Source organism: Tubulanus polymorphus, chromosome 5, assembly GCF_964204645.1.
Source record: "Tubulanus polymorphus chromosome 5, tnTubPoly1.2, whole genome shotgun sequence".
Classification (NCBI taxonomy): domain Eukaryota; kingdom Metazoa; phylum Nemertea; class Palaeonemertea; order Tubulaniformes; family Tubulanidae; genus Tubulanus; species Tubulanus polymorphus.
Genome location: NC_134029.1, coordinates 23,140,352 through 23,162,544, shown reverse-complemented (window position 1 = coordinate 23,162,544; position 22,193 = coordinate 23,140,352). Strand labels below are relative to the sequence as shown.

Sequence of the window (22,193 nt, the reverse complement as noted above, 5' to 3'; positions counted from 1 at the left end):
CTTTGCGTCTTCTACATTGACGGCGCATCGTGGCGATGATAAGATACCCCTAGCAATGAAATCATGCGGTTGGGTAGATTTTTGGAGAGCCATTTTCCGGAAATTTGCTCGTAGTCTATCCCAGATCGAAATCGATGCGCGAGGTGTTATGAAGAAATCGCGCGATGGTGGTAAGTGTAAGCTGTTAACTATTGGATCGTTTCCACTTTTTATAATACCTTCCAGAAAGCGTAGAAAATCTCTAACGAATAAATTGCAACTTTTACCATCGAAAACAAAATGTAAACCAGTAGCAACAAAATGATAGCGCTTTTTATCGCCGAAGGTCTCTGTTTGAAGCATCCTCAATCTCCAAAGTGGCCCGGTCGTTTCATCGAATTTTAACGGTATGTCATCACGGACGCGGTCCAAACCGATGCCTTTCTTTTTCGACGTACTGAAATCAACTCGTTCATGAATCATCTCTTCCAAAAATTTCAATTCGGCGCCACTCGACGATTTAATTCGTGACACTTTCATTCGTAAAAGTGGATGACGACGAAATAATGCCTTCATTGCGCGTATTATCTGCAGTTCAGTTATATAAATCGTTGATTTAAATGAGAATAAAGTCCAGCATTGTCGGCTACTAATGCGATTACCATCCAGATAGAATAAATCTTGCCACTCGAGTTTTTGCGCATTTCGACCTACAAAAGAAATCATTGTTTTGATTGCTTCGATACTCTTTTATATTTTGACTAATTTGGCCGTCATCCATGTATCAAGTTTAATGAAAGAATGAATTTTTGATTGGAAAAATTATTAAATGGGTGTTCTATAATGGATAATCACCTGTTCCAAATTTTTGAGTTAATTCCGACTAATAGATTAAAAAACTCTTCCCCACCCTATCTACCTATCAAATTGGAAGGTTAATGAGTGTCCAATTTTGTTGGGATTTTTCGCAGATTCGATTTTCGTTTTTGCGATGAATCATTTACCTGATGCAAGTACTTCAGCGATAGCACTATCCAATAGATTTTCGTCACTTTTTTCGTTGAATATTCTCGCCAAAAACATCATTAATTCCTTTCTACCTAGCGTTTAGTTACACGTATATATGTGATGCCATGCATGTGTGTGGAAATAAACGAGTTTCTTTATGAAAATACATACGAACAAAGATTGATATTTAAATGAAGAGCGTTATTTTTAACTTATGAATGAAACGATGACCTTATTCTTGATCTGACAAAAAGTTGGGATTCGCGGGCGCGTGCTATAAAAATATACGTTGTATTTGAATATATATTCAAAATATGAACGTGATTTTACCTCACTGTTGAATGCCTCACTGTCCTCGGTGCCAAAACAGTTCACAATCCACCCAGATATCGTATTGATTGGGAAATATTTTCTCTCCATATTTGCCATTCGCTCTTATACCACTTTTAAATTTGGTTATGAATCAAACTAGAAATTCACGCTAAGAATAGGAAAGGATTGACCGGTGCAGAAACAAGTAAACATAATAAACATGATGTAACGGCACACAGAATGGTATTTGTAGCATCAACTTTATTCATGGTTTCAGTCTTTCCTAATATGTTATACAATATTTTGCGACTTTATTTTCCATGGTCTATAACCTGGCGGGTGTTACTTTTGAATGAAGTTTTTCAAGCCCTGAATTCCGCTGTAAATTCGGCATATTTTATAAAGTGTACAGTAGAAACTAAAGAACAAATGAAATTGTTGTTACGCCGTAGAAGAACATGAGAATTATTTCTCATTTTTCGATCAAATACTCCTTTCTACTATTTGTTAGTTTGATAACTTTATGCTACGTATATCATGTTCGTGTATTATGAACTGAAAATCCCGTCATTTGGGAAGGAAACTTAGTGATACTGTTTGAAAGATCCTAATTCGCACGTTTTATTGCAGCAATATTTTTCGTCGATTCCCCGTTAGAATAAATAACATTATTGAAATCATTATCAGTATGTGTGCACTCAATAACATAACCGAAGCGAAACTTTCCAAATGTATATTCTAACATCTTAATAAATTCTTCAAGGATGTTTCTATTTATGTTCATAGATATGACTTGGTAGTGAATGCTTCTGGTAAATGCTTTCTTTGAATGAGACGATCACAACCTGACAATATCAATACTATGATAACTATTCTTCCCCTGGTTCATTTTTAACAATGAACCAATACCAACCAATACATTTTCTACCATTTCCCATCTTTGCCTATCATTTATCGGCCTGAAACTTAAGATCACTGAAAAAAAACGCGAATATAATTCAATTGGATTTCTCATTTTACCGATGATCTTGGATTTAGTGAAAAAAAAAGAAAATATTCGCGTATTTCAGGAGACTTGTGATAAGAATGTTGATCCATACATGAAATCCTGAATGCCCGCACTCTGTTTCGTAAGAACACTGCTGTCTAATAGTATATCATTACGAACGATACGGCGTTTTAGACTATATACGTAAAATATTTCAAAATCCAAGGCGCGTTCTTCTGCTGTGATTTGTCTAGTGCGCGGTATCAAAACGTACATCTTATTGCATCACATTCTATTAGCGATGATGGTTAACGCCACAATCGTGAACAAATGCGTGTCTCAAATTGACGTAGTTTGGAATCTTGTAGCAGTAACGGTGATAGGACTGGTCGCATGGTTCGGTTCATTACAAACTCACTTACTCTAGTTGTGTTATATCGACTACATAAAATGAAAAGTTCCGCCACGTCACATTTCATCTTATTGTTGCTTGCTGTTTCTGATATTGTCTGTTGCATCGCGATCATCGTTTATAACTATTTTACTTGGGTTTTGAAATTTATTCGCTATGGAAAGATAGCGCTGTATTTAAGTATCAATTTGGGAGCTCCTGAACTTTATATAGCGGGTAATTTCCTTTCAAAATTGGGATCTTACATTCGCAACAGTTTGACCTTATTAGTGACTTTCGATCGAGCACTCCACATTTGTTTTCCGCTTAGAGCAAAGAGATATTGGAATTTGAAACATTGTTATGTATTTTCAGCCGTTTGGATCCTCATTTGGAGTGGAGCATCTGCATATCACTATCTGGACCGACGTGTTGGATATTTAAAACGAACCTGCACGTACGGCCTCACTGTCCTCAATGCCCGAATAGTTTACAAAACTCATAAATATTCGTCTTTGTTTATTTCTATTTTCTCGTCATATTTGCCATTCGCTCTTATACCACTAATGAATTTGGTTATGATAATAAAATTACAAATCCACGCGCAAAATAGGAAAAAATTGACCAGTGCAGGTAAACAAAATAAACAAGATGTAACGGCTCATAGAATGGTATTTGTCGCATCAGCTATATTCATGGTGTCACTTACCCCTGCAATGTTATACAATGTTTTGAAATATATTTTTCCATGGTCTATAACCTGGCGGGTGTTACTTTTGAATGATGTTTTTCAAGCCCTGAATTCGGCTGTAAACGGCATATTTTATTACGTGTACAGTAGAAACTTCAAAGAACAAATGAAGTTGTTGTTACGCCGTGGAAAAGTGTAACGATATTTTTTTCGATCACGTACGTTAGTGCTGAAATCCAAAACGAATCACATCAGGACTCTCAAAAATAATTTATGTGAAATCAAAACTGGTCAAAAAGACATTGAAATCGATTCCCTCTGGCTCGGAGGTTAAGGGTTTTAGCAGTTCCTGTTTACGTACTAAAGTCTCAAGTTTGAGATTGAACTTCATTCTGATAGTGAGATTGAAGTCACAATTTATTCTAGAGCCCGAGTCGGTTTGTTATTGCTCAAGATAAAACAATACATGTCCTTCAATGAAATAGTGGGTGGGGTTAAGTGACTTCTGACTTCTGAGGTCATCATACAAAGGTGGCATGGTTTTTCCTTAGGGTGATAGAAAAAAGGTAATCCAAAGACACAATTGGGATCACCGATTCCGTTTGAAATATGGCGGTTTTTCAAAATTGCCACTGTCGCCATTACTGAAAATCCTATTTTCAACCATAATTCTGCAACCAGTGACCTTTAATCCTTTCCTATCACCGAAAGGAACCTATGTATCATGACCCGAAGTCAACACACCTTTAAAGGAATCAAGTTAGTCAATGAGTTCATAGATTCAACGCATCATTATCAACAGTCATACAAATCTTAAAATAGACCATCAATATTGTTTTCAAATCCTGGCAGGAAAAACAAATTTGAAGTGAAGATTGAGTTTATTACGCAGTTATAGTTCTAACCAGACAGAATCAGATTATCAGTAAATAGATAAGACATGGCCGTATACACTTCTAATGTAACAATATCTCATTCACGTGAAGACTACTAGAATTAATATACGTACATTATATGATGAAACGAAATGATGGTTGTACAAAAACGACGAGTCTTTGAATTTTAGTTACAATCTTATTTACACACAGTTTCCCGGATAAGGATATGTTTTATATACAATGAGATTACTTTTCCTTTTCTATCGGTTCCTACTGCAATTCGATACCAATGGTAAATTTTCGACCAAAGGATGGGTTTCGTTTTTAACAACATTGAAACAATCCACGTCAGGTATATTGACTACGAACACGAACCTCAAATATATTCCAATTACCAACACGAACAGGCAAAAGGCGAGTGTAAGACCACGCCGAAACAGAAGTTCTCGGATCGAGATTTTCCCTGTAGATTGTGGAGCGATTTCAATATTTTGCTGACTTCCTGCGTAAGGAGATGTGTATTGTTTCCCTTTGCGCAACTTCCGTTTTCGTTTTGTTTTGATCTCGTGAGGAACCAGTTCTATGGGTATAAACACGCGTGTATCAAGATGCAATTTCGGAGCCGAGATAGATTAATGAAATGAAAAATAAGTTACCAGTTTTTTCTGTATCTGTTTGATAGTCTGTGCTTGTGTATCCGGTACTTGACGTGTATCCAGTGCTGGCGTATCCGGCGCTTGTGTATCCGCCGATTTCGGGATCAGATCGTACCAACTGCTCAGCGCAGGGATTATGAGGTTTAGCCACTTTTTCATCCGATGGTTTTAGGTTGTCTGAGCTTTCCGAAAGCCCAACATGTTTTTGAGCCTGAAATATTATTGAATCGGAGAAGATATAAACTGACTGCAATATGTATATGTATTGCAAGTGAGCTTTATCTACCTTCTCTACTTGATCGTTCCAATTAGTTCTGAAGAATAATATCAGGAAAGATAGGGATTCTATGAACAGGCCGATTGTTAAACCCCACCAAAATCCTGAAGATGATGAGCATGATATTAGAAATATTCACTGAATAGCTACAACAAAAAAGTATTCTCTGCAATGTTAAAGTCAGTCATTCTTACCTTGTGCCTCGAGTCCAGTGAGGAACATGACCGGTATACCTATTGGTAGCGCAATTATAAAGTAGGCAACGAATACGAAAATTGCTCCTATAAACTGACGTCCACAACCTCGCAGAATACCAGCACACACTCCCTATACAAATTCATATTTCATGATTTACTTTAGAAGCAATAACGTTTTATTTTCTAGTAGAGAGCGTTAGATGGTGAACAAAATTGTTACTTTTTAGAATTAAAGTTGGACCTGTTGCTTGTGGAACTCGATACTCTATACAAATTCATATTTCATGATTTACTTTAGATGCAATAACGTTTTCTTTTCTAGTAGAGAGCGTTAGATGGTGAACAAAATTGTTACTTTTTAGAATTAAAGTTGGACCTGTTGCTTGTGGAACTCGATACTCTATACAAATTCATATTTCATGATTTACTTTAGATGCAATAACGTTTTCTTTTCTAGTAGAGAGCGTTAGATGGTGAACAAAATTGTTACTTTTTAGAATTAAAGTTGGACCTGTTGCTTGTGGAACTCGATACTCTATACAAATTCATATTTCATTATTCACTTTAGATGCAATAACGTTTTATTTTCTAGTAGAGAGCGTTAGATGGTGAACAAAATTGTTACTTTTTAGAATTAAAGTTGGACCTGTTGCTTGTGAAACTCGATACTTAAAAGAATTTTATCATTTTTTTTTTTTGAGTCGAAAATCATTCCCAGTCAATTTTGTCAGAATATACAAATCATACCTGAATACAGTTGAATAACATATACGTAGCCAGGATTGGAAGCAAATCTGCCGCGTAGCTGATCACAGCACTGCAAAAATTCAACAAAATCAGAATATCGTCTTTTTAACGAATAAGTTTGTCCGTCATTACGATGAACGGTTACGATGGAGTCTTTAAAATTGCAAACCTATCATCAGTGAATATCATCGGTAAGTATTCGCGTAACGTTGCTAATAGAACACTCATAATGGCAGCCCCGCAAACTAAAACAGTAAATAGACTTATAGATATCCCGGATGGAAAAGATATTTTAGCCAAAACAATATTCATTTCTACACATACCTCCGATTGCGATGCAAGTCAAACCTGAGCGCTTCGCTCCGATCGCGTCGCCGCTTCCCAGGAATTGGCCTATCCGTATATTAGCAGCAATCGACAATCCTAGTGGTATCTGTGATTATGATCAGATATTGAAATTGGAATGATTACGTTAAAGTGATATGTATTTGAGAGATTTCTGAAATCAAACGTATTTGTGTGTCTCACCATATACGAAATTCCTTCAATTTGAAAGACAATCGTTTGCGCGTCTAACGGTATCACACCCAATAAACCTGAAAATAAACCGTTAGATTTAAAATTCTAAATCTAGTTATGAAACAACGTACTTAATGTCATCTATAGTAATTACCTGTTAAAAACGTGCCGATTTCAAAACTGCCCCATTCGAGTACCAACATGAACAGTCCTGGAACAGCTAGCGAGCAGAACGGACCCCAGTCATGTAATGCCTCTAACGACCAGCCTAAAAACACATCCATAATGATTATTGAAATATTTCTGTCTAGTTTTGTGCGAATGCTGATATATTGAGTATCGTTTACCTGTCCATGTCTCTTTATAAAACCCTGTACAAAGTATGTACAGCAAGGAAAATATCATCATTGAGAAGAAGGTGATTACCATCGAAATAGCAGATCCACTAAATATGATATAAAATATTTCAATTGTTAGATAATTATGGGAACATTCGAATGACCAACTTAAAGTGTCTCAGTTGACGACTGGGCGCTTAAGTGAATTGGATTTGGAAAATTTCGTGCTCGATTTCGTGGGACTGAAGAGGTTTATGGAACTGGAATAGTAGCACACGAGAAAATGTATTATCACAATTCGATAAATAATGGAAAACATTCTCAGTATAGCGTATAGATGTATAGACTCACGTTGTTCGTAATTCTGCGCACGTAACCAGACCGTAATGGGACAGAGCGTTTACTCCGCAACCCATAACACCAAACACGATACACGGCATTACAACATTCTTGAAATATAGAAAATACATCATTTTGGGAACAGAAAGAAAATCAACAGAACTCTAGGATGGTCTAAAAAAAGGGCTTAATTTTCTTTTTATTCAGTTTTTGAAAACAGGTTTTGACAAATTTAAACAAGTTAACAGAGTCCAGGGTTTTATGTAGAATCTGTATGAATTTAATCACATTATTTCTCCACATTATATTAGAATATCTGCGCATACATTTTATGCCGTGTTGTAATTTATTGCGGAAATAGATTATTATCATTATTGTCATTCATGAATTTCATTCCTGATATAAGGAAACAATGTGAATGAATTGCTATTTTAAGAGTTATCTCGATATTGTTTAGGGATTTGACCTTTCGATCTACACCACCTTTATCTGAACCATTGGTTCTGGTGATAACCGGTCTATACCAATAATAACCACGTAAGATATGTTAAGTATGCACTTACCTGATTGTAGAGATATTTCGTCAAAACTTGATACATAAAATTGAACTGTAAAAACAGAAATCGATTTGAATTTCCAGTCCGTGAAATGTTCATTAGACCATTTTTTATATATATTACACTCACCAACAAACCGGGCATGAAGTAGAGAACAAAATCACCCGCAATTCTGAAACAGGAAAAGGAATAACACCTTCATTTTCCAGTCGAAATGTCATATTCAAATATAATTCTATTGATTTTATATCATTGTATATTGTTTAAAAACTTTGAGCAAAAAACCTCAAATTTTTAATTCAAAACATTGAATCGAAAATGGAAAATTATTTACATTAGAAAGCAATTTGTCCTTCCCTGACAATGACCACCCCCCCCCCCCTACAATGCAGGTACGCAGATATAAAAAATCGAATTGCTTTTGCAGCGCAGTTAAGTACAGATAACATAAAACAAAAATTGATGATGATGAAGATAATATTGCGAGCCGCCAGTGAACTGTACGAAAGCCGAATTAGCTATAAAGATTTTCCCGCTAAGCTTCCCTCAAATGACTGACGCATTATTTGAAGCTGAATTCTACTCAATAAGTCGCAAAAAATGATTGCATGTAATGAGTGCGCCATGAACGTGTGTTACCGTGAGCCCGAACTGACTTACACGGATACCCGCGGTTCCTGACCGATGGCGACGAGAAACGACGTGATATTCATGTGTATGGCCCATATCGGTGTAACGAATAACGCCGTGATGATCAAACCTAAATCATAAATACGTGTGAACGAATAAAACATAAGACACACATTGATTGACGTGTCGAGAATGGCGAATTTAACATATCTAAATGCTAAACTAAATGACCACTTTTTTACTAAGTTCTTTTTGAATGGTTGCAAAAGGATGAAAAGAAATGGAGGAAACTAAATAGAAAAAAATCAATTATCGAATGAGAAATCTGTTGAAACGTTATTTCAAATACATATGATATAGTCTATGCAATTCAATGGAATACATTCGAGAAAATTCAGTTGAAAATTAAATGATAGTATAAAATGTTAAAGTTGTATAAGAATTATCATAAACATTATTATGATTTTTTTGAATTTACGTTATCATTATTCGTTGTTATCATGTATTAAAGGTCGTTACCTCTTTGTAAATAGATGCCGATCATTTTCTTGTTGGCTCCTCCGTAAGACTAGAATATTTACGAGGAATCAGTTATTTACTTTTTATGAAAAGTTATTTACAGGATTTTATGATATCCTTTTAGCCTATATTTCTTACTTGATAAACAAGTTAAAGATTATTGGATTCGTGACAAAACGCTTGCTCATAATATCGATGTTTGTTTTGTTCAGGTCCTGGTTTAAGATAAGGCCTAGTCGAATCAACCATTTTAAAATTATGGTACCAAATATATGTATTTGATCCATTACCTGAGAAACTAGGGTATCGATAGCCGTACACAAACCAGTTCCGACTATTATACCAAATGAATTGATAACCTACAAGATAAGATACGAAATAATGATAAAAATTGGAATTGAACGAAGGAATTTGAAAAGGTTTCTTTAAAGAACATCATTATATGGAAACACTGTTTGTTACACTTACAGTGTGAGCTAACGCGACCCCTGCGAGCTCTTCCCGACTCAACCGACCGCAAAATATCAAACTAATCGGTGCCATTAGAAAATTGAACAGCGATGTCAAAATCTGGAAAAAAAATCAAAAGTTATCAAATTTCTAGCTGTGCGCTACGATAGCGGAAGTTCGCAGAAAAGTAACGATTGATTTTCAAGTGTCTACCATCGGCCAGGAGAGCTTCACAACGGCGAGTGATTCCAAACGCAACCAATCAGGAATGCAAACAATTTTGCTGCAAGGCGCCGGAATTTCATCATCCACCGGCACTTCTACGACAGAAGCTTCCCCTTCTGTAAAATGCATTAAAACTCGCTATCAATTTCAAAACTGTGATTGTTTAATTCGACAAGTTTTATTGAGTTATTTAGTTGTCAAAAACGCTTACTTTTCATCGCTTAAGAAAATTACCTCTAACGGAAAATAAACGGATATTTCCGATTCAAATGCTTACAGCTGAATCAGAAGTTCAATTATCAATTAAGTTTGTTTCAATAATGCTTTTAGAACTTACCACTTTTTGAAAGCGATCCATAGTCACTTATATTCATGCATTGGTCCTGACAGCCTTGTTCATTCCTCTGATATTCAGCCATACTTACTCGCAAATATTGCGCTCTCTTTTTTTGAAAGATAAACAATTACTAAAAATGAAATTAATCCCACAAATACTATTACAGCATGAGAATATATGAACGAAATTTGAGACGAATAATTGTAGTACTCACCAGGTATATAGAGTATACCACACCAATAAACTGGTTCAATTTGATATCCCTGTTTATATAGTCTGCGGGATGAAAACTTACCGGTCCATTCCAGATCTCACGCTGACGTCACGCCTCCTCAATGTTTTGGCCAAATCTCGACCATTTATCAACCACGAGTGATAAGCCAGAGCGACACGTCAACGGAACTTGATATTCGACGCGATTTGATACTTTTGGTAGGATTTATCGCTCTTTCACGCTTTATTGTGTAATCATTTCGATAATTTTATTGATACATATTTCTGATAGGGGATAGGGGAAAAGGTTTAGAATGAAAAAGTTTGATTCAACGATTTCTTCCTTTTGGGTCAATTTTTAGTTTAATCACGTGTATTTTTGTGTATCGAGTGTTCCTATCGGCTGCTCGCGTAACTCGCTCAATCCGGCTGAAGTGACTACTAAAAATCTCACGCACGTAGACACTCGTGTGAATGATAAACCAATTCGTGCTCAGCGTTCATTTTTCGAAGAGGCGTAAATATGTAATCACTTACTTTAAAATCCCTCCGATTCACAAATTGATCAAGATAAATCTGGCAAAACTATATTAAAAGAAAGACAAGCCATTTTTAATCGTTTCCAAGCAATGCCTGTGTGCATCGTTATTTTCTCCGTATATTTCATATACATATATCGAACACTGTTCATTTTTCCTAGCCTTGTATGCAAACTTTTCTTGCTGAGATCATTTGCTTTATCACTGACGTCGAGTGGACTAGCAAATTTTACCATTTCATTGCGATCATCATAATCAGGAAATTTTAGAATTATGCGATGCCCAAACAATGATAACATAGTATATCTGTTTCGAGTTAGTTTCGGTGTCGTGAAATAGTGCGAAAATAAAGAGAGAAAGAAAGAAAAGGAAACAACGTCGATTCCTGCATAATATTTTTATTCCGCAATGATCACGAGTGACTTTTTCAAAGACGTTTTAATGCATAGAATTTTATAGAAACTTGTGCATTATTTGTGAAGATAGATGTAACGTTAGATACAGTACGGTTTTACAAGACCCAGTACGATCGAGTACGACGAACCTGTTATTGAAAAATGATTTCGCGTGATTGACATAGGATCTCGCTAATTGAATTCGCAAAATCATCGGATTCTGACTCAGGTTTCAGGGAATTCGTTGAATATTTTCTAAGCGGAATTGAATTTCTTTCGAAGGAAAATAAAATGGATAGTCACAATTTTAAGAGCTTGCGACTTCACAATGATCCTGAGTTGAAAACCTAATAGCGTACTTTTTTTACACAAAAATGAAGTTGAAAACATCTAAAAATATATGTATATATCAGATCCTTTTTCACGTTTTGTGACTAGAATAGAATGTACATGAAAAGGCCGCAAAATATGAACAGTTGTGAAGGTTATCCGCCCCATTTTCTGCGCATACACTCGTACCAACCAGAACAACCACTCAGAAATTTCCATCCGCAAACATCGTTACCACAACAGTCCCGTGAACTGCTACAACACCGCCGATAACAAGACATTCTAAAGAAAAATTTACACATGATCGCCATAAATATTGATTACGGTCGAATTCACTAGCCATCAAAGACATAAAGAGGGACGTTCTGACAAAATAACCACATGAATATCATCAACCTATGGATGATATTATGTTGTACGACAAAATTGAGTTGTTGGATGGTTTGAATAATGTATGTATTGAATTATGTGTGATACTTGGTACATGTAATCCCCACTGGGACACAATAATGTCGAAACAGAAAAAAAACACATTTCTGGTATTAATCCACGTGAATCCGCGTTAATTTGGCAGGGAAGTTTAATCTCAGTTGACAGTAGGCCTATAATACATTTACTGATGTATATATGCCATAGCGATGACGCTTGGCAGAATTTTTACAGTAGATTAACAGTGTGAATTTTCATACGCTTGAATCCTACAATTTACAATAACGAGACGAATAGTTCAAATCGAGGAAGATAACTGCCGTTATTCTCCGGCGGCTTTCAGTCTATATCATTTGTGGTTCGAGTGACACTCAATGTCTCTCTGCGCACACGACTTCTCTGATAAATATATTGCGACAAAAAATAACTCCTTATAAGAACACTGACACGCATGCGATTCAGAATGAAACTGATTATCTTAGAATAAATAAATCGACGATAAAGTATTCTGAGCACATATTTGTCTCATGTGTCGGGAATGTGAAATTTGATCAGAAATAATTCGTTTTTAAATAAATCGTTACGATTCAGTGCGTTAGGTGAGATAAGGCGCACAGGCCCGCGACTGATGCTGTAAGTGGAATAGCACTGATCACATGTTTCTGTTACTCTTATATGTAAATAAATGCTAAATCCCAAAACATGAAAGTAGACCCACGATAAGACGATTACAGCGTATGCTTCATCAACAGTTAGTCTACTTCCGTGCATTATTCAATCCTTGGTGTAATCAGACTATTATACTCCAAGTTCAATCACAATTGCGTATGGTTCACTAGTAAACCCGCCTCCAGTATGCGATTGTAAGCGAGCAATTTCATCTCGAGATCTCCTCTTGGTCAATCGTCGTTTCATAGGACAATATCAACTAATGACGCTAGGAGGCAATTATAATGAAATGATTATACGTTGTGACCTGCGTTGAATAACTATAGAATAGCGGGACATATTTGATGGGCCAAGTGGTGGTCTCAATTCATTTTAAAAAAAATGTTCTAATACGAATTACCTTTTCTCTAGCTTTGGTGAGTTTTCAAACAGTCTCAAAAATTGATTACCATCATTGTAGTAGTCATCTACAAAACATAAGTACGTTTTTTGTATAGTATTTTCAGAACAGAAATGGGTTGCTCCGGCGATGCCCGGTAACGTTTCTTTTCGTCGTATTAAGAGAATTACGACACTCCCGGCGATGCCAAAAAAATCTGAGAATTTCTTTTATCGTAGGTCATATAATTCCTTCAACTGAGATAAATGGCTAACGGAATTGACCGCTATCGTCAGATATACCAGAGACTACTGTGAATCCCGAAGGAAGAAGTCTTAGAAGCTGTTATCTTCTACGAAGCGAAACCAACCATTCCGGGCGCACTATCGCAATATATTACCGGGATAAGGATTTTCGTCGTTGTTTTATTGTACGATAAGCCATTCAACATTTGCGTTAAGTATTTCTGCCAATTTGAAGGGAATTTCTTTCGGCGCTTCACAGCATAATAAAATCTCCAGTAGCAGATAGAAGAATGCGATTCGTCTCGAATTAACGGCTGTTAATCTTGGTATTCGTGTCTGATTACACCGAATTGACGATCGCCAGTTTTTAAAATGATTTACTGAATAATCTTATCTCTTGATTCCAAATGTAATTTGAAGCTTTTAGTACATTTCTTAATTACATTCCATTGCAAAACTGGTCTTCCCTTGACGGAAATAAATTCTAATCGTGTGGGTGGTTTATGGCGGCTGCTTGCCTTTCATCATTCCTGTTTAAACGAAAATTTTCTAATTAAAAATGTATGAATGAAAAATTAAGTCTGGAAAAGAACATTAGTATTCAATTCCCTGTCACAGACTCCATAGATGGAATGAAAAATTGAGATTTAGCGTATCAAGAAAATGATAACCTTGAAGTTTTTTGAACAAGTCTGAAAAAAACAACCCCTGGAATTCAACGGTTTGTGTAAACATCACGATAATCCCGCGTTAATCCTTCGTCGATTACTGCGTCAATCTAGGGTTCATGGGTTCGAGTCCTGGTGTGGCGAGATATTTTCTTGGTCGAAGGTTTCTTCTCAATTAGTTGGGAAAAAAGAAACATCGAACCTGCTTGGCACTCACTGGGTTGATAGAAACAAAATCAAAATAATGCAGCTATCGCTAATATCAAAAATATACACAATGTATGTTTTGCGAACGGATTCGATATTGCATGTCGGTCACGGAGGTTGGAACGAGCGCCCATAAAAACAGCAGATTCGTGATACCAGCAGGGTCCACCTCCCGAGTGATACTAACCGGGTCGAAAGCCTGTGTGCATTAATTGTGATGAAGGTTCACGGTGTCATTTTCATAAAGGGAAACTACAAGACTAAGCACGTGATATACCTTAAAATGCATCGTTCAAACCGACACAATCATTAATATTTGATGAACCTCTTTGTAACCCGATATTCATATTCGATACCTATTGACCCAACTTGTAGAACTATTATTAGATATTCCGCGTTGTGGTTTTAGCATTCGAGATCTCAATTGGCGTTAAGAACAAATACATTATGTTAAGAGTTCTAATAAGAAAATCGAAGTTAAGAAATAAGTAAACCTCTGAAATTTGACAAAAAACTGAAAGCATATTCCGATAGTCCGATAACAGCCTCGATAAAAGATTCCCAACAAAACCATGGCATATTAGATATCAATATAACATTTTAGATAGAAATAGAAAGTGAAATAGTTATTTCTATCCAATTTGTGTTAATAGAAATGTATTCAATTTGGCAAATTCAATTATTTCAAACGGTTCATGTTATTATACAGGATCGCTGATAGACTAGTCAGTATATCAGTCAGCTGATTGAAGATTAAACCTCGAACCTGACGATGATACCTATCTCTACGTTGAGAGTCAGAAAAGTTTTGTATTATAACTTTTCATCTTAATTCTTGATAGAAAAATTTCTTTTTTAATCTTTTAAATTTGTATCAATTCGTTTTTCAATTTTCATTGTATCAAAAGGGAAGAGATAAGAATAGACGTTTGAAATGCTTACCTGCTGAAATTGATGCCATATCGACGATGATGATAATAGTTAAAGATAGAACTATAATAACACTTGTTCTCATTTTGTCTTTGTTTCTCACTGGTGAGATGCCCCGTTGCAGCAGCATAAATGAGCCTTCTATACGACCGCGTGATCAGACGGAAGCCGAACAGCGGGAAGGCGACCAATCAGTAAATGTGCAAGATCGTTATAAAATGCCATATTTAAACCAGCCAGTGCAGGTTCAGCAATAAATATCTCGGGATGTGGACCGTACAGTAAGAATTTATACGTAAATATTACATCTAACGTCTCTATAGCCATGTGTAAATATTTAGTTTATTGAACTGTCTTCCGGGGGTGTGTCGCCGATATTACGTATTTGACCCCTCGGTACACGGTTCGTGCGATAGGTGACAATTCAGTTAAATATATCATCAGATATAGGATGATTTAGAGACGGGGCAAATGCATCTTACGCGTACCACGAAAGAATCGGCCATATTAATTGAGATTTAATGAACCTCGCACAAGAGTGCTAAACAAATATGTTGTTAACGCGTCGGGTATCCTGGCTCATGGCTGAGAAGAACAATTTTTTCGACTAAGAACTTCGACTCTAAATGAAGCATTCGATTATGGCCATAAAGATTTATTTTCCTATTTCAGATAGTTTACCATTGATCAGGATTTTTTTGTTCGTCATTATCGTTTTTTTTTGTAGCCTTCGTTATAAAACGACAATAATCTTAGTTCAAATTTCGTTTATTGACCTTTCTTCATTGTCAATATCATGCATCTTCGACCGTTCGTCTCTCCAGAGAGACGGAGACAAATCATAAATGAGTTTTGATTAACCTAGTGCAAGTGCAAAATAAACATGTTATTAATAAGACAAACAGATGGAATAAAGTGCCCAAATCTGTGCTATACGCGAAGACCGACCGACTCCTATGGTGTAAGGCGGTAATGCAAGTTGTGACATCAGGTGCCGATTTCAAAGACTGTGAATGATATTAGATTATTTCTATGGCACTTATCAGTCACCAAATGTAATCCCTATATCGAAACCAGAATCTGAAATTCATACACATGTTCCGTTTAATTACATCAGAAATTTCGTCATCTCTTCATTTATCAATTTTTCCGGAACACAAATTTCATTTGTTCCTTAAAGTTTCTACTGTACACATAATAAAATATGCCGTTTACAGCCGAATTCAGGGCTTGAAAAATTTCACTCAAAAGTAACACCCGCCAGGTTATAGACCATGGAAAATAAAGTCCTAAAAAATTGAATAGCATACTAGGGAAAACTGACACCATGAATATAGCTGATGCGACAAATACCATTCTATGAGCGGCTCCATCTTGTTTATTATGTTTACTTGTTTCTGCACCGGTCAATTGTTTCCTATTTTTTGCGTGAATTTGTAATTTAATTATCATAACCAAATTCATTAGTGGTATAAGAGCGAATGGCAAATATGTAGAGAAAATATTTTCTATCAGATAAGAATATTTGGGAGGACTATAAACCTGTTTGGTACTGGGTACAGTGAGGCCGTATGTACATGTCATATTTACAAATGCAACAATTCGATTCTGTGCACGATACGAAGATACTCCACACCAAATGAGGATCCAAATGGCTGAAATTACATAACAATGTTTCAAACTCCAATATCTCTTAGCTTTAAGCGGAAAACAAATGTGAAATGCTCGATCAAACGTCACCAGTAAGGTCAAACTGTTGCGAATGTAGGATCCCCACTTTAAGATCATATTGCCCGCTATGTTAAGTTCAGCGGCTCCCAAACCGATGTCTAAATACAGTCCAGTCTTTCCATAGCGAATAAGTTTCAAAACCCAAGTAATATGGTTATAAATAATGGTCGCGATACAACAGACAATGTCAAAAACCGCCAGTAACAATAAGATGAAATGCGAAGTCGCGGAATCATTCATTTTATGTAGTCGATAAAGCACAACGAACGTTACTGAGTTTGTGATGAGGCCAAACCATGCGATCGGTCCTATCACCGTTTCTGCTACAAGATTCCAAACTACGCTAATTCGAGGCAAGCATTTCTCTATAAGCGATGCGTCCAACATCATCGCTACTGAATTGCTATAGAGTGCGACGGAAAAAATCATATATCTGGTGAACAACGCCCAGAATTCTAGAATGTTTTTTAATATTCAATTCAGAAGAAATAGATGGAAAATTGACACCGTGTATATATCGTCATAGATTTCTATATAGCAGTGCTGTTCCACTAAACTAAGTAAGGCTACTGCTTTCTCTAGAAGCTCGACTATTTGACTATTGCTGACTATTTTACTATTCATGTCTCTTGTGGGCCCGTCGCTTTCGTCTATCTATCATAATTATAAAAGAAATGTTTTAAACATATTTCTATTCGAATCCTGCTAAACTAACTGAGATTGAAATAGAAAACGCGAGTTTGTTTTGGATTAGTATATACGTGATATCTGTCAGATATCGGCTCTATCCTGATCGCAAATGAAATAAATTCTTTTGAAATACACAGCCAGATGATCCTCCCGTACGGGAAATCACATCTAAATCATATTGCAGTTCACGGAAGCTTAGAGAGGCCAGCTCATCAATTCGTCGCACAGAAGATAATTTTTTAGCTTTTTTCATGGCTTCTCTGGGCTTCCTCAATATTTATTTGGTTATCAATACAGTACATAAAAGAATCCATTTTTCCATGTTTTTTTTTTAAATCTACAAATTGCTGATGTATTGTACGTCTTCTTGGTCAAGTTTATCGGCTGATACATAACTATTCGATCTGGGTCGATCTTGTTCGTCGTATTCATCCGCATAGAGACGCACGTGTTTCAATTTGATCAACGCCACAATTTGACAGAGCGGTACGAGAGCTCGCAGCCCCACGACTATCATATGAAAGCGGAGATTGTAGGCATCCTTGTCGTACACCAGACAACCGCTTATATCTCTGCCACACGATAGTTCGGGTCGCTGAATGGCGCACGTTTGATCGATGACCATCCCGTAAATAACCGGCGTCGGGAGAACTGAAATTGAATTGACGAAATTTCGTATTGTATAGAATCGTATCAGCACTTATGAGTTATCTTTGAAAACGAGTGACCTACACGCTAGAGAACCAGCAAACGACGCAAATCCCATTGCTATCGACTTATCATCCGGGTGCACACACCTATCAAAAATAGAATATAGATTAGTCTTCTATTTCTAGGCTTTTTTGACGCCGTAAAAACCGTTACGATAACTATTATTTCAGGAGTTCTGTGTGAGTCGATGTGCACTACGTCATCAATATTGACGTTTCAAAATAACTATTACAGTTGTTGTGAGCTCTTATTTCATATTTGATAAATTTTCGAAATTATTTTTGAGAGGACACGTGCACACGTCATCGATGTATCGGACTAGACTGGTTGCCGGTCAATTCAGTTCAATTATCGTTATATTCGATTCCAAAATAACTTTCCTTACTATTTTAAGGAATATGTATGCGTTATTTTTTAAGGCGTCAATAAACTTTCAAGTAGTTTTCCTGTCGATTAAAGAGTCATCACATTTACCGAAGTGAAATCATAGTCCACGGCATGGCGGGAAGAGCTGCAGCCATACAAATTAGAACCAGAATGATGACGTAAGGAGTAAGTTGATTACAACGAGAATCACAGATTCCTGGTTCTACCGTCCCGTTCTGTCTACACGAACAGTTATTGTATACCTACAACAAAAAAATGCTCGAACTTTACGTGAGTAGCCGAAATGGAATGCAATTTAAACTATTTTACACAAATACAAGATATGCTGAATGATATGCTTAACAGGTTTCTTCATGTTTCCCTCCATCTTGAATTTTTGTATTTGTATTACTTTGTACGATTATTATAATTCAAAATGGAAAAATAAAATAATAATAATAATAATAATAATAATAATAATAATTGAATGCCTCTCATTGCTTGATAAACGAATATTTGGGTACAGTCACCACTTGGCTCGGTCCAAAGTTGTTACAGCCTGTGGGCTCTGTGGATTGCATCCTCACTTGATGTTAACTCGATTTATATCGTTCATATCATTGTTATTATTGTGAAAATAGATTATAATATTTTGTTATAATATTTTAAATTCTAGTTTATTTACCTTCGAGTTAGAATCCGTTGATTCGCTGCATCCAGCGAAACAAGGAGAATAGTACGTGACGTCATCGACGCATGTCGGGTGAAAGAATGCTGTGTTACACTGACAATTCTCATTACAACTTTTCGTTAGATTCGTTATTTCAGGCTTTACGGCAAACCTACGAGTAAAAGAGCATTATATATCAATAAGATGGGCATTCGTGATACAGTTAACCTCGCCTAACTCGGACAAACAAGCACCGGCAAAATTGGTCTGAGGTAAAATAAGTCTGAGGAAAATACGTAAGTCAGAAAAATTATTTCGTTTTTGTGCGAATCAGTCAAAAGTCCGAGTTGGCCGCGTCCGAGGAAGGCTAGGTTTACTGTATATTCCTCAATTCTTTGTTTCTACTGCATCAGCGTTCGTCAAGAAGTTAAACATTTTTCTTACTGTTTCAATTGGATTCCATCAATCGTCGTTTGATCGCATTTCAAGAGCGTGAGACATGCGAATAATATAGCGACAATGATGGTCAATACAGTCGATGCTATCGCTTTCGTGCGTAAGGTACACCTGACATACGTGGTCAATACTCCGCTTACTGCCAGAAAAATACTAACAGTTAAAGCCATACTTAAACCTGAAATACATAAATAACATATATCTAAATATCAACGCCTGCTGATTTTTGGGAAGAGGGGACGCAATTATCTTTTATTCTACTGTTGAAAAACGGAGCATTATTTTATACCTGTGATCAGATTGGCCGTTTGGGTCGTCGTGTGAAATTGAACTTCGAGATATTTCGGTACGAACGCGACGAATCCGTATAAACTAATCGAGTCAAATAAACCTCCCAACGTCGTGAACATGTAGACAGAATTCTTCAGCAGTCGTACGATCGCTTTACCCATATCTGCCGAAATTGAATCATTCAAATCATGTGGCTATAAATGTGATGCTTTGTTTCTCATTATCGACTGGGTCATGGGCAAAAAAATGTATCAAATTATTTAGCTACAAGAAAATAATTACGTGAAATAAAGTACTTTTTAGAGATGATTCCTTTTTGCGTCTCAATTCTTTTAGATGCTGTATTGCATACGTGTCCTCTTTGCTCAGTCCCTTTTTTAACATTGTTTTTGGAAACAGCGTCAGCGGTATTGAACTGATGAAAATAGCGATGCCACAAATGACGAAACCGAGCCACCAACAGCCGATCCAATCAGTATCTTCCGGAGTCGACCCAGTGTCTGATGAAATGTTTTATATACAGTAAGAAATCATTAAAATGTTATATTCGTTATTACTTACATTATTTCTTAAACAAATATTCAGTTTTTATTAATTAGTAAAAATTATGCAATTTCCGAACCTTTCAGGTCGACATGTATCGAAGCAGTATATGCACCGAGCAAATATCCAATAACCGGAGCTAGGGTTCGAGTACTGAACATCAGTGCTGTAGTAGAACAACCAAATATATAATAGTGAAAACTCATTTCTTGCCTTTGATTAGATGAACACTTAACTTCTAATTCTAACTTAAGAAGGTCGTAATTGCTGGAGATATTCAAATTTGCCACAAAGATATACATATATTTACAAATTTGAAATTATATTATGTTCTACGTACATACATTATCTTAGAATTGAATCATGGTAATTGCCTTTTGTTATACGTACCTAAATACGTGGGGGCTTTTTGTTCCGCATTGTCGTCGATATACGTAACTCCTAAAGTCCATACGGTGGTCGGCCCAAACCCGCTGATTAAAACTGTTATTATGAAAATTGCGAAAGCTACATAGTTGATTCCAGATGAATCGCTGCTACCAGTATCTGTTGGACAGATTGCGTTGTCTCCTATAGGATCGAGTACGCATAAGTCACTCATTACGGATACATTGTCTTTGCCTGATGAATTTGAAGACAGATCTTTAATTCCTTCGGGAATCCAGAATATGAAATACGGCATTGCTAGAACAAGACTGCAGGCCGAAAGTAAGAGTGCGGCCCCTCCGAGCCAACGAGGTCTGTGAGCCGAATGACCGTAATATCCGACAAACATAACCGAAATCAAGAATGCAGGTTCGATGCCACTGATCAACCATCCGGACATTGCGGTGTTAAATCCGTATACTTTTTGAATTGTAGTTAATTGTGATTGATAATACGCAAACATAGCTCCATAAGACATAGAAAACAGGCCCATAAACACTGTATAAACAGGTAAATTACCACAACGTTGTAATAGGCTTGGTTTACATTTACCCCAACCACAACTTGTCCCGGTTGGAGTCCTGCGTACCGCTTCGGTATGATTATTCTCATGATCATCCTCACAAAGAAGCGCTTGATCCTTCCCGTTTTCTAATTCCATATTGGCTCACGCTCAATGCACGCTGCTGCCCGATTATTCGATGGGAAATATCTTTCTCTCAAACGACTTCAATCAGCTCGCTTTTTTAAATCCAGATACGGTGAAAAAACAAACAAATTCGTTTCCTTACCGATTAGCGTCCAAGCAACGACTCCTTGTAATGGCCACACGAATTCACAATATATGCATAACTAATAACGTACAAAGCAGTGGTGTTAATAATTGTGGCCAGTAAATTACATTCAAACGTAACTCCCAGGCAGAAAATCAGTGGTAATGTACAGATATGGCAGAAAGTATGTCAACGAACTAGTTATTCATAGTGTGTACTGTTCAGAAACTTGATCATACTATTAATTTCTCTATCCAAACACTTGCCAAAAACACTACCAGCATTATATGATAGCACCGAAAAAAGTCGACTTTGACATATCGTTGACCTTAGTAACGTTTTCGCATGTTCCCGGGTGTACTTTTATACCGTTTATTATTTTCATATCCTTTCGAATCGTGTAACGGGGTCATAAAAACCTAATGCGACTTGTTTCAAATAATTGCACAAGCGCTTTCCAATATGAAAGCCGTGTATACAACATACGAGAGAGC

The 22,193-nt window shown here is 36.5% G+C and overlaps 2 protein-coding genes across 4 annotated transcripts; both read right to left on the bottom strand.

Moving 5' to 3' along the window:
• Positions 1-3,370: 3,370 nt before the first annotated feature.
• On the bottom strand, positions 3,371-10,481 carry LOC141905213 (multidrug and toxin extrusion protein 1-like). 3 transcript variants are annotated; one of them, XM_074794023.1, is made up of 20 exons: positions 10,253-10,481; positions 10,039-10,144; positions 9,690-9,817; positions 9,495-9,596; positions 9,317-9,385; positions 9,027-9,075; positions 8,538-8,637; positions 8,007-8,049; positions 7,884-7,928; positions 7,333-7,430; positions 6,991-7,088; positions 6,798-6,911; positions 6,653-6,720; positions 6,449-6,557; positions 6,294-6,369; positions 6,125-6,194; positions 5,375-5,507; positions 5,190-5,284; positions 4,904-5,114; positions 3,371-4,827 (listed from the first exon to the last, which is right to left on the bottom strand). In XM_074794023.1, the coding sequence occupies exons 2-20, from the start codon at positions 10,118-10,120 to the stop codon at positions 4,508-4,510; spliced, it is 2,010 nt and encodes a 669-aa protein (XP_074650124.1). In that variant the 5' UTR covers positions 10,121-10,144; positions 10,253-10,481; the 3' UTR covers positions 3,371-4,507. The 3 variants fall into 3 exon arrangements, with proteins under 3 accessions (XP_074650124.1, XP_074650126.1, XP_074650125.1); XM_074794025.1 differs by having other exon boundaries at positions 10,334-10,456; XM_074794024.1 differs by having other exon boundaries at positions 10,039-10,168; positions 10,253-10,271.
• A 7,176-nt stretch (positions 10,482-17,657) lies between these two features.
• On the bottom strand, positions 17,658-21,836 carry LOC141905959 (solute carrier organic anion transporter family member 74D-like). The gene is made up of 9 exons (XM_074795088.1): positions 20,891-21,836; positions 20,580-20,666; positions 20,254-20,457; positions 19,956-20,120; positions 19,655-19,844; positions 19,226-19,382; positions 18,649-18,803; positions 18,196-18,260; positions 17,658-18,114 (listed from the first exon to the last, which is right to left on the bottom strand). The coding sequence occupies exons 1-9, from the start codon at positions 21,585-21,587 to the stop codon at positions 17,801-17,803; spliced, it is 2,034 nt and encodes a 677-aa protein (XP_074651189.1). The 5' UTR covers positions 21,588-21,836; the 3' UTR covers positions 17,658-17,800.
• Positions 21,837-22,193: the final 357 nt, after the last annotated feature.

Coding starts and splice junctions, on each gene's coding strand:
- LOC141905959 (XM_074795088.1), bottom strand. CDS start 21,587: ATGGAATTAGAAAACGGGAAGGATCAAGCGCTTCTTTGTGAGGATGAT. Junction 20,667..20,890: donor AAAAGCCCCCACGTATTTAG/GTACGTATAACA, acceptor GTTCTACTACAG/CACTGATGTTCAGTACTCGA. Junction 19,845..19,955: donor AACGGCCAATCTGATCACAG/GTATAAAATAAT, acceptor TATGTATTTCAG/GTTTAAGTATGGCTTTAACT.
- LOC141905213 (XM_074794023.1), bottom strand. CDS start 10,120: ATGGCTGAATATCAGAGGAATGAACAAGGCTGTCAGGACCAATGCATG. Junction 6,370..6,448: donor GACTTGCATCGCAATCGGAG/GTATGTGTAGAA, acceptor TTACTGTTTTAG/TTTGCGGGGCTGCCATTATG. Junction 5,285..5,374: donor CACTGGACTCGAGGCACAAG/GTAAGAATGACT, acceptor CATCATCTTCAG/GATTTTGGTGGGGTTTAACA.